The sequence below is a fragment of the Oncorhynchus mykiss genome, chromosome 4 (genome assembly GCF_057628025.1).
Source record: "Oncorhynchus mykiss isolate SJ-2025 chromosome 4, ASM5762802v1, whole genome shotgun sequence".
Classification (NCBI taxonomy): Eukaryota; Metazoa; Chordata; class Actinopteri; order Salmoniformes; family Salmonidae; genus Oncorhynchus; species Oncorhynchus mykiss.
The window spans coordinates 12,109,374-12,121,999 of NC_143025.1; the positions used below are offsets into that span (position 1 = coordinate 12,109,374).

Below are 12,626 nucleotides of genomic sequence, written 5' to 3' on the forward strand. Positions count from 1 at the left end.
GGCTCTGATATAATCTAGTCATCCTGGAATGATGCTGCATTCATGTAGGCTGCCTGCTGACACCATCATCATAGGAACACCACATGGACAAACCCATATAATTACATTTGAACTTAATATAGGATCTCCCTAATGGTTTGCCGGGCCCATAGAAAAATAACCGCATTGTACATTTTCCAATATTTAAGGTTACCCCTTTTTAAGGAAATAAAACAGTCTATTTCCACGTCAATTTTCTAATGGTCGTCACTAGTTACCACAGCCACAAAGTCAGAATTATGACTAAACCCGCCTATTTCTACAATTTATCTTCTTAACATATGATTTGACACCTGTCATATATATATATATATATATATATATATGTAAACATTCATACACATAGCTCATATATTATACAGCGCCAAGCCAAACCGCCTGACTCAAGTCATCTTACGTACCCTTGCTAAAACAGGAACTAGCTCACACAGCCAGCAATAAAACTACCCCCCTAACACTAACCCCTCAGCTTTGTTGTCTCCCGACCCCAGGAAACAAAGACATTCCATCGCATGAACACATACACCCAGCCATAAAAACTGCCCCTCTACCTCACGAACCCCTGACACAAACATTTCCTAGTATAAACACATCTCACCCCCCCTACTGGTCGGGTGCCAAGAGCAAAGGACTTTTGCTGTGCACCAATGGGGCCCGCTCTGGCTAGAGCAAGGCCCGCCTCCAACCCTTTGTGACCAGTCAGAAGACCAAAACGACAAGACTCCACCTACTTTATTCTATGTATAAAAATGAATGTAACCTTTGTATAAGGTCTCTTTTTCACCTGACTCCTTGCCGAGTTATATGAACTAGATCCGTGCACGTAAAACTGCGGGACAGGATATCTTTGACTCATTAAAACTGTCTTTTGTTACAACTGAAATCCACTCTGTCCAGCGTCCGTGATTTGGTCTCAACTCTCCAGTATTTAAACACTAACACACCTAACCTTAACTCTAACCACACTGCTAACCATTTGCTCTAACCTTAAATTAAGATCGAAAGGCACATTTTTACTATAGCCAATTTTAACTTTGTGGTTGTGGTAACAACCCTTGCTTCATGATGTCGCTGTGGTTACCGCACAGCGTCTACACGGAGTGTCGCGTTCCGCGTTGGTGATTGGCTAGACATTGCGTGGCGTATCATGGGGGATTTTTTTTTTTGTAATCACAACCAAGTAATCAGAAGGAAAGAGAAACATCCAAATGTTTCTTAGATAGTCCTCGATATCATTTCAGATTAAATAAAATGTATTTATAAAGCCCTTTTTACACCAGCAGATGTCACAAAGTGTTTTTACAGAAATCCAGCCTAAAACCCCAAACAGCAAGCAATGCAGATGTTGAACAACAGTGGCTAGGATTTCTAGAAAGGTAACCTAGAGCGGAAATAGGCTGAGGGGTGGCCAGTCCTCTTCTGGCTGTGTCTGGTGGAGATTATAAAAACAGAGGCGACTCGTCATTCAGGGCAGGTGAGAGCCCCACCTGTTTTGAGCCCTATTGCATGTTTTGCATGTTATTTAGGCATTAATACATGTCTCATATCATTTCGCTAACAATGGTCTCTTGTAAGGAAGCTCCAAAATACAGTTTAAAATGTATTTTTTAAATGTTTATTAGCAACAAATCAATACAGAAAGTACACAAGGGAACACAAGTATATATAGATTATATGCAATGGACAATCGAGCTAGGGGGTACAATATCACATCACAATTACACAAGGACCTTAAGGGACATACATACACTTACAATTTTAACAGCTTTTTTGTTAGTAGAGTATTTAACTGTCTTAAAATACAGTTCAATTTATTTTTGTAGGGTAAGAAAATTTGTTTTTTTTTGTTTGTAAATGTACATTTGTGTATGTGAAATTTGGCCAAAAGAATAATGAAATTAATTACATAAAAATGTTTCAGCTTATTTCTATCGTATGTAAAGAATCCAAGCAGTACATCTCTCCACAATAGTGTCAAATCTTCATAAATGTGTTCAATTATAAACCTACTGATGTCTTGCCACAGTTTTCTTACATGCATACAATGCCAAAAAAGATGCAACACTGTTTCTGGGTGGTCATTACAAAAGGAGCCATTTGAGTTGATGTTTTCCTTAAACTTCTTCATATAGTGGTTGGCAGGATAATATTTATTAATAATTTTAAAGGAAACTTCCTTAATTTTGTTAACAAGTAGGTATGTGTGTGGCAACATCCAAACTCCGGTACCACCTCCACGCACCAGCCCTCCGGTGGCAGCCCCCCGTCACCAGGCTGTCTCTCCATCTCATCCCTACAGGTGCTCCCGCCTGCCGGAGCCTTCCTCCTCTCCAGCGCTGCCGGAGTCTCCAGTCTGTCCTGAGCCGCCAGTGCCGCCAGTCTGCAAGGAGCCACCAGTGCCGCCAGTCTGCAAGGAGCCGCCAGTGCCGCCAGTCTGCAAGGAGCCGCCAGTGCCGCCAGTCTGCAAGGAGCCGCCAGTGCCACCAGTCTGCAAGGAGCCGCCAGTGCCGCCAGTCTGCAAGGGGCCGCCAGTCAGTCAGGATCCGCCAGTGCCGCCAGTCAGCCAGGATCCGCCAGAGCCGCCATTCAGCCAGGATCTGCCAGAGTCGTCAGCCAGTACGGAGCTGCCCCTCTGTCCCGAGCTGCCCCTCAGTCCCGAGCTGCCCCTCTGTCCAGTGGGGTCATTTAGAAGGGTCTCCGTGGTTAGGAGGCCACGGAAGCTGACAATGAGGCGGACTAAGACTATGGTGAAGTGGGGGCCACGTCCAGCACCAGAGCCACCACCGCGGACAGATGCCCACCCAGACCCTCCCCAATAGGTTCAGGTTTTGCGGCCAGAGGCCGCACCTTGGGGGGGGGGGGGGGGGGGGGGGGGGGGGTACTGTCACACCCTGACCATAGTTTGCTTTGTATGTTTCTATGTTTTGTTTGGTCAGGGTGTGATCTGAGTGGGCATTCTATGTTGTGTGTCTAGTTTATCTATTTCTATGTTTGGCCTGATATGGTTCTCAATCAGAGGCAGGTGTTAGTCATTGTCTCTGATTGGGAACCATATTTAGGTATCCTGTTTTGTGTTGGGTTTTGTGGGTGGTTGTTTCCTGTCTTTGTTGCACCAGATAGGGCTGTTTCGGGTTTTCCACGTTTATTGTTTTGCATTATGTTCATGTTTAGTTTTCTTATTAAAAAACATGAACTTCAACCACGCTGCATTTTGGTCCGCCTCTCCTTCCCAGGAAGAATCCCGTTACAGTCATTGTAAATAAGAATTTGTTCTTAACTGCCTTGCCTAGTTAAATAAAGGTGAACAAAAATAAATTGTCTTGAAAGGACCGTAAATCCAGGGAATAACAGACTTTGATGACAAAATTTGCCCACGAAGGATGGCCAAAAATGTATTTGTTGCTGCATAAATTATGTAGTATGCCAGGGAGATATGTTTACTGTAGCTAAGAAAGTAATACTAATTGTATGCTGTTAGTAGCCCATGTGCCTCACCCTTATAAATTGGTATATTTTCCCCTCATAATTTAGCCTAATGTTCTGACTTGGTGGTGCACATGTAGCCTATTGCCTGTTTTAGAGGAATGTCATCATCAAATATTGTAAGAGATTTAATTGTCTGCTGATATGCCACCTTTATTCATCCTACTGTTCTGTACAGAGTGAATATTGTTAGAACGGCCCATGTTCTTAATTCTGTCGCTGTACATTTAAAAAGTGCTGAACAAATAGTTATATATTGCCTACATCCGTCCTAGCTCGCTTATGAATATCTTAATCGAAATTACAGATTGCCTCATATCTGCTCATCGTCCACTTATGCCATAGTTCGTACACCTCAATTGTCAGTAGAAACCACATTTGTTTAAGCAAGTCAGCCATATCAGCTATGTTTTCTAAAAGGCAGTAAATGAGGCTGAATGAACTGATTCGCTGCCAGACAAGGCTCCGCTGATAGGCAGGTGTAGCAGTGGTAAGCAGTGGTAAGGTGTTGCTAATATATGCATATTATTATTAGTATTGGATAGAAAACACTCTGAAGTTTCTAAAACTTTTTGAATGATGTCTGTGAGTATAACATGACTCATATGGCAGGCGAAAACCTGAGAAAAATCCAACCAGGAAGTGTAAAATCTGAGGTTTGTAGTTTTTCAAAGCTTGGCCTACCTACGGCTTCCACTAGATGTCAACCGTGTTTAGAAACTTGTTTCAGGCTTCTGCTATAAAGGAGGGGCTCATGAGACCTGTTTGAGTCAGTGGTCTGGCAGAGTGTCTCAGGCTCGTGACGCGCGCTCCCGACAGAGTTAGCTCTCGTTCCAGTGCTTTACTTCAGACATAGGAATTCTCCGGTTGGAACATTATGGATGTTTCATGTTAAAAACATCCTAAAGATTGATTCCATATATCGTTTGACTTGTTTCTACGACCTGTAATGGAACTTTTCAAGTTTTTGTCTGGACGAAGTGCTCACGCTTCATGAAGACGGATTACTGGGCTGAACACGCTAACAACATGTCGCTATTTGGACATAAATGGACTTTATGGAACTTTATGGAACAAATCAGTCATTTATTGTCAAACTGGGATTCCTGGTAGTGCCTTCTGATGAAGATCATCAAAGATAAGTGAATATTTATAGTGTTATTTCTAACTTCTGTTGACTTCAAAATGGCGGATATTTCTCTGGCTGGATTGGGCTCGGAGCGCCGTTCTCAGATTATGCTTTTTCTGTAAAGTTTTTTTTAAATCTGACACAGCGGTTGCATTAAGGAGAAGTCTCTTTAATTCTGTGAATAACACTTGTATCTTTTATCAATGTTTATTATGAGTATTTCTGCAAAATCACCGGATGTTTTGAAATTAAAACATTACTGCACTTAACGTGCCAATGTAAACTGAGATTTTTGGATATAAATATGCACATTATCGAACAAAACATACATGTATTGTGTAACATGATGTCCTATGAGTGTCATCTGAGGAAGATCATCAAAGGTTAGTGATTAATTGTATCTATATTTCTGCTTTTTGTGACTTATCTTTGGCTGATGTGTTTTTTTGACTTGGCGATGATCTATGTTGTGCTTTCACTGTAAAGCATTTTTGAAATCGGACACGATGGGTAGATTAACAAGAAGTTTCTTTCATTTGCCTTATTGGCCTTGTTAATGTGTGAAAGTTACATATTTCTAAAAAATATTTTTGAATTTCGCGCACTGCCTTTTCAGTGGAATGTCGTCGAGGGGTTCCCCTAGCGGAACGCCTGCACTAGAAATGTTTTAAGGCCAGATCATTCTTCAAGATGTTCAAACGTTCATAGATGTTATGAACCCCTTTGGCCCTGCAGTCTAGGGGGGATAGAAACGAGACCCGTAACATATCTCATGCAAATCATAACTGTAAAAAGGAACAGTGAGAACTAAAATAAATCCACAGACAACTTAAAACTACCGTCAAACACATCGGGTTTATTTTAAACACACGGTAAATGGGGTGTGGGAAAAAGGGTCTGAGCTGGAGCCAAGGAAATAAATAATAAATAGCAACAAAAAAAACAAGCTAGTCTTACTTGCTTCGATAACCGCTAGCTAACTAACCAATAAAATACAGTGGGTGGTCCGCCCAGTTCTAACTAGGATTCTTAGACAATGTTTTCCTACAGGTAATGTATGCCCACTTGTCTTGGTATCCCCTTTTCCCACCAACAAACAGTCATTCAACACAACCATACATACTTACAAGTTAACAGACAAAGTGAGATGTAGGCACCAAAACAAAAAGAGATAATAGCTCAATTCAAAGAGAAAGAGAGAGAGTTTGGGAAAACAACTGACTGGGTTTTTAAACCAAGGGAAAGGGAATGTGATTGGGTAAGGGAAAAAGGAGGAGGTGTGTCTTTAGATTGATGACTGATTGGCGACTGATGACTGCCACCTGTGACTAGGGCAGAACGAGAAAAAAAAAAAACACCTACAGGATACCTGTATCCGTAACAGATGACCAGCGGGGTCAAATAACAATCACAGTTGTTGTAGAGGGTGCAACAGACAAGGTAGCACGTCCGGTGAACAGTTCAATGTTCCATAGCTGCAGGCAGAACAGTTGAAACTGGAGCAGCAGCATGACTGGGGATAGCCAGGAATCATCAGGCCAGGTGGTCTTAAGACATGGTCCAAGGCTCAGGTCCTGAGAGAATTAGAGGGAGTATACTTAAATTCACACAGGACACCAGATTGGACAAGGATAATTTCACCAGATTGGACAGACTGACCCTAGCCCCCTGGTACATAGACTATTGCAGCATAGATACTGGAGGCTGAGACAAAGCAAAGCAGAAAATTGCACGCATAGCTAGCTAACTAGCTTAGTAACTAGCTCATTTGCTAACTGGCTAGATAGCTAACTAGCCAAGGGAAGCTAGTGCCAGAGGATTAGCTGTCTGAGCCTTTTACAGTAATTAATCCTAAACATGTTCAACAACAGTCTGCTAGGCTTGCTAGGGCTGCTCAGCCCTGCAAATAGCTTGGATAACTTTACTAATGTGTGGTCAAGCTGGTGGGTCTTTGAAGCTCTGATTTGGCTGTCTGGTCTGTAAACATTCAAGTAGCCATGTACCTGATGCTCGCTAGATTAACATTAATTACTGCTGTTCATAGGAGTTGCTGTTCAGTTTTAGGATCCCCTTTGCATAGATTTGCTTTGTTGCTGACATCTATATTTTATCAAATTGTTTAAACATCAGCAAGAGGATCCACAAAATAAAAAATGGCTTGTGCTCTTTCTTAGCTCAAGTCATTTGTTTGTATGATAACAGGGGGGAAGATGTCAAGCTTCCCTGCCTCCGCTTCCAAGAGTTTAAGCTGAACTCCTCTGAAGATGTACCAGGACAGTGGCAGGGAACTGCACCGATCCAAAAGTGTGGAATATGACTCGACACGCGACGCCACCTACCCTCTGCTCTCCCCATTTACCACCACGACAGCTATGAGAGTGACCTGTCTGCAGCTCACCACGCCCATCAGATAGACACCTCAGCCACACAGAGTAAAAACACCAGACCCCTCTCACCCATTAGATATGGTTGGTGTACAAGAGCAGTATTACCCAACTTGTCTAAGCAGAATATGAGCTAAATTGTCATGAGCACCACCTGCTGTTTAGCTAGGGTTGATCCCCTCATCAACAAGTAAGGGGATAGTTCACCCAAATTACAAAATTGGTTTCCTTACTCTGTAAGCAGTATATGGATAACGTATGACAGCAATCCATTAGGGCCGGGGCAATACCAGTATGGCGATACTCGTTAGTATCGTGGCAAGGAAACAAAACACAAAGCGGATTTAACTTCTTTAGGGAAACAACCCTAATGTTGGAAAAAAAAAGCATTATGTTGTCATCCAGAGTTAAATGTATTTATTTTCCAAGCATTAGCACACAATATTTTACATACAGCAAGCAGGACCAAAGAGTCTGTCTGCTTCGTGTTTTGATTTTTGCCATGGAAACATGATCCACCACAGAAGCCCCCAGAGAGGACAGCAGTGACCGAGGCGGAGGATCCAGAGGCATCTCTCTCAACAAAGCCAAAGAGGAGCAAAAAGAATACAGAGGAGGTGTACTGGCATATCTTTTTAGTTTCTTCTTCGGTTCGACAATTCCTGTTTGCATTTGAGTCAGAATTTGATAATTTAGTTGTTGATCAATATTGATATTTTCAGTTCTGTAAATTAGGGTCGCAAATGTCTCCACATGAAGCGCCTACTGAAGGAGAGGAATGAGGAACAGGAGAGGGAGCAGTAGTTGAAGAAGGTGGTGGAGGAGGAGATTCAGGAGTGGCTGCAGATGAAGAGCCCCCTTCTTCACCCAGTTATTAACACAATCCCAGAGAGGAACCGAGAGGAAATACAGAGAGAATGTAGGTTCCTTAACAGCCTTGTGGAATTATTCAGATAAGTATTCAGAACCGCTTTGCACTCTACATTAGCCTGCAGTTCTTAGAAGAGATCGACATGCTAGCCATTTGCTAAATATTCCCATTTTCTCTCTCCTCATGCTAACTAATCAGCAACAACACACAACTAAACCATGTTATTGAAGCAAACAGCAGTGTGTTACAAGTTGATATGAACTTGTGGAACTGAATTAACGCAAGGCAAATCCTGTAAATGTTAATTTGAACTAGGGTTTGAATGTTTCTGACAACATAGCTTTGGTTTCCATGGAAACTAGTATGAGATGTTCCGGTACTGAGGTTGGAGCACTTGTGTTGTAACAGGAGGAGGCAGCCAGTAGAGGGAGCGCAGACAGAGAGCAGAGGGGAAGTTTAAGAAATGGCTTTGTGCTGAGGACAAGAGTCGACCCAGTCCCAAGGCACCCGGCTGCCCACGAGGTAACATAACGGTCTTCACCTTGTTTATGGTTGTCATTGTGTCATATACACTTTGTGGAGAATGCTAATTATGAGGGAATTAAGTCAAGGTCAGAATACAGCGTATCTGTAGACACACCTCTGCCACACCTCAATTTCTGCAAGCTCCACCCCAAACGAATACCAGGCTGGCACATGCTTTGTCCATAATACAAGTCAAGGTCAGAATACCCTTACAAAAAAAGGTTAATTAAAAAGGGAAAGAAGTTCCATTTACGCTCGCTTAACTCCGGTCTGAATTCTCCCCAAACTGTATTTCTCAGATACAGTGGGAAAAAAATGCTAACAAAAATGCTAACGTGGTGACATCAGTAGAGAGCTGTAGAATATTAATCAATAACAGGAGATATGGTGTCATTGGGTGGGTGTTTGTGTGCATGTAGTCAATAGTAGGATGTGTGTGTGTGTAGCCAATAACAGGAGATATGGTGAAAGATAAACATTTCTCAGGCTACAGTGCTTAATGTGGAACCATCATGTGACACACACACTGAAGAACAAAATGGTGGCCAGCCATGGTGCACAGTGCCTTTCACACTCACATGTATTGTTCTGTGTCCAGCTTTGCCATGTGCTTCTGTGGGCTGAGATGTCAACGAACCAGTGTGTGGGTAGAGAGAGGAAGAAGAGGGGTCTCTGACTTCCAGAACAGTAGACTCTTAACACCTCCCTGAGAGGTCATTGTATGGATTGAGGTCAAATGGATTCATTATACAGAGAAAAATTAAATCAGCCCTCATTAACAAGATGTCTGAAAACAACAAGATAACTAATGTGAAATATACTGGGCCCGTTAATGTTAATGGGTTCAGAACTTTTGTCAACCAACACAGTTAAAAATATATGGCAAATAGAAATCAAAACTAGATGCTCATCAGATATAGATGGGAGGGGTTGAAGGTAGCTAAAGAATGGGATTAAAAACAAACAAAATATAACTTTTGTCAAATATACTGTTTCCGTAAAATGTATATAGTATGTATAAGCTGGAAGTAGAAGCCTAAGTGTTGTTGTCCATTAGTGTACTCCAATTAGGGGAGGGGTGGTAGGTTTTGGGGAAAATAACTAAGGGAAATATATATTTATGTATATATACAGTATTGGAAATGATGCAGACAATTACTTTGATGGAAGTTACAATCTATCTGATCTACTGGTAGCTATAGTGATTCCCTCTGTTGAAGGATGTGTACCTACAGTAGTGAGCCTTGTAAGCACCCAGAGACAAGTCTTAGATGTGATTTCTTGATCAACAAGAAACTTCTCACTGACTAATCCCTCCTTCCTGTCCTCACAGACCCTGGACCTTGCCTAGAAAACTACAATTCCCAAGATGCAGCGGTGCGGTGCAGGTGGCCAGGCAATTTGCACCTGCCAGGAATGGTAGGGGGGTACCTTAGTAGTCTGTGAACCAATGAGAGTGGGGAGAACAACAGAGTAGAGAGAGGGATATGGTAGGAGAGGCATAAGTACACTAACTTCATAGGGAAGCAGTTGGATGAATGAGCACAAAGAATGTGAGTGATTTGAATGTATACAACATATCCTAAATGTAAATAAAAAGTTCCAGCACATTGAGGAATAACATGTTATATGTGATGTTGTTTCTACTGTGACGGAATCTGTTGGAGGTCAACATTTTATTTAGTGTGTAATGAACTCTGAACCTGAGGAAATACCTGAAGCGGTGCCGTGTAGGGAACACTTGTAGAGGATATAGACTACTGAAGCCTTATCTTCAATACTTCTTCAGCAATGTATTTTCTGTGTAACTACCATTTTTTGTTTTGTTTATTCAGTTCCCCAAGACTGAATAAGTAAAAGGGGCACAGTTCCAAGTATGAAATATGCATGTACTTCTTTAGCTCCTCTTGAGGAAGAGTTCTCCCCATGTTTCTGAGTAGGATGTGACCAATCTCTGTCAACAGTTTCAACTGTTATTGATGCATCTAACAACATACAGAGTAGAGAACCAGTTCTGTCACTGCTGCAGGGCATCTCAGCCTGGCCCTAGTTTAGTGGTGTCTGACTGGCCCTGTGGTGATCCCTTACCATGCAGTCCTCTGTGGCAGAGCAGGACGACTCCTTTGACTTCCTTTTTAAGATTGTCCTGGTGGGAGACTCAGACGTGGGGAAGACCTGTGTGGTCCAGAGATTTAAGTCTGGTGTCTTCATGGAGAAACAGCAGAACACTATCGGGGTGGATTTCACCGTCAGAACCATGCTCATCAATGGCAGGAATGTCAAGGTAAGGTGCATGTGTACCTTCTCTATTTTTCTAGGATAATCAATAATAAGTACAGGACATGTTGTCTTAGCTGTGTCATTATTTCAGTTTGGTCAATAGGCCTAGCTAGCGCAACTGTCTTTACACAGTGCAAATCGTAGTCAAAAGAACAGGGGTGGTCTAACTAACATTTGACCACCCGCTTTGTATTTTCTGGGTGTACGCCAAATGACTACAATTGAGTGTATGAACGGTGTAAGTGTTTTCCTAGGTGCATGTTTGTCTGTGTATTTGAAAAAGGGAAGGGAGATGATTTTGGACCTTAACATCTTGTCCATAAATTAGTGACAAACCTCCCTGTACCAGTTTCTCCTCCACAGTGAGGTATAGAAGTAAATAAACAACCCACAGTCCCTTCCCTGTTAAGTGTTTGCCGAAGTGACTGGATAGGTGTAAGCAATATGGTGACATCTCCAGCTGGCCTTCCAATGTGCTTAGGGGAATGTTCTCCATGCTTACACCGATCTGGGGGAAGGTGCTAGGGGTGGTTTTTCAACGGACACTTTGTTCCTTAGCTGAGTGTGTGTGTAAGGAATTAGTGTAGTGTGTGTGTGTGCTCCAGCTGAAGTGTGTGTTGTCTTGTCTCCTCAGCTGCAGGTGTGGGACACAGCTGGACAGGAACGTTTCCGCTCAATCACCCAGAGTTATTACCGCAGCGCCCACGGCGCCATAGTGGCCTACGATATCACACGCCGGCCAACCTTTGACTCTTTGACACACTGGATCCAGGAAGTGGAACAAGACGGGGCCGCAAGCGTTGTGCTCATCCTCATTGGTGGGTGGGACACAGGAAACACATGGTTTTATATAAACTCTGTTAAAAAGCCTACTTAAGATGTTAATGACTTAACAGATGTGGTGCTCATCTTCTGGCGGGTGAGAGAAATGTCTGACACCAACTTTCTTCCAAACGTTCATCAACAGAAACTAAAATAGAAAGACAAATTTCCTTCTGTAACTTCCTTTTCTCTTCTCTCCTAGGGAACAAGTCAGACAGGCAGGCGGAGAGACAGGTGCTGTTTGAGGATGCCTGTACCCTGGCTGAGGGGCGGGGTGCGCTGGCCGCCCTGGAGACCTCTGCGAAGGAGGCCCAGAATGTGGAGGCAGCCTTCATGCTCATGGCCCGGGAGCTGATGGTGAGGAACGGCCTCGCACTCACAGACCAACACTCAAAGGCCTCCCCACACTTCTTCCCAAACTCCCATCCAATCCATGGCGCCGATCCTACAAACAGGGAGTCATGTTGTTGAGAGAATTGACAGGAAGCGTGGGAGAGGGTTTGTGGTGCTGATAACTTGGAATCAACATCGCCTACAGTCCCTTGACACTTGCCCTTGTAGATGTAAAGCCACAAAGCCCACTCGTTTTTGACTGCTTACTTCTACAGGTGCTGTCAAGAAGTATGCTTCGGGATAGGGGATGAGTGTACTATATTGTGTGGATGTGATATGAGTACTCTACTGATAATGGTGACTATCACTGCCACTTAGTTCACCAGTAGTTTAAACATGGCTGCCAGTAGTCAAACACATGTTACCAGTACTTAATGTTAAGTATCCCTTGCCACCTGTGGTTTATTGTATATGGGGGGGAATTATGTATTCACCTTATGTTGGATATGTAACAATTATTTACATAAAGTGAGATATTTCTGTCCTGCTAATGCTGAGTGTTATGGTGTCCACTCTAGCTTCCCGGAGATAAAGCCTACAGCTGGCCTTCCAGGGACAGGATGTGGGGAGGTTGTAACTGTTAGGAGTAGAATAAAGGCCTCAATGGTTCTTCAACATCCTGGCCTGGGAAATTAGGCCAGGGTCAGGGGTTAAGATAACACCAGGCGAAAATAAAGACAAAGGGCAGGGAGAGAAAGAC

The 12,626-nt window shown here is 42.9% G+C and overlaps 1 protein-coding gene across 2 annotated transcripts; it reads left to right on the top strand.

Annotated features, from left to right (window-relative positions):
• Positions 1 to 7,685: 7,685 nt before the first annotated feature.
• On the top strand, positions 7,686 to 12,623 carry LOC110521299 (ras-related protein Rab-19). Of its 2 annotated transcripts, XM_090231134.1 has the most exons (6): positions 7,686 to 7,954; positions 8,315 to 8,428; positions 9,765 to 9,850; positions 10,572 to 10,715; positions 11,346 to 11,529; positions 11,736 to 12,623. In XM_090231134.1, exons 3-6 carry the CDS (start codon positions 9,848 to 9,850, stop codon positions 12,002 to 12,004), a joined length of 600 nt encoding a protein of 199 aa, XP_090087260.1. In that variant the 5' UTR covers positions 7,686 to 7,954; positions 8,315 to 8,428; positions 9,765 to 9,847; the 3' UTR covers positions 12,005 to 12,623. The 2 variants fall into 2 exon arrangements, with proteins under 2 accessions (XP_090087260.1, XP_036825223.2); XM_036969328.2 differs by lacking the exons at positions 7,686 to 7,954; positions 8,315 to 8,428; positions 9,765 to 9,850 and having other exon boundaries at positions 10,143 to 10,715.
• The last annotated feature ends 3 nt before the right edge of the window (positions 12,624 to 12,626 follow it).

Excerpts from the sequence above, each read along its gene's own strand:
- LOC110521299 (XM_036969328.2), top strand. The coding sequence starts at position 10,521 with ATGCAGTCCTCTGTGGCAGAGCAGGACGACTCCTTTGACTTCCTTTTT. Across the intron at positions 10,716-11,345 it reads TCAATGGCAGGAATGTCAAG|CTGCAGGTGTGGGACACAGC; the intron begins GTAAGGTGCATG and ends TTGTCTCCTCAG. Across the intron at positions 11,530-11,735 it reads CGTTGTGCTCATCCTCATTG|GGAACAAGTCAGACAGGCAG; the intron begins GTGGGTGGGACA and ends CTTCTCTCCTAG.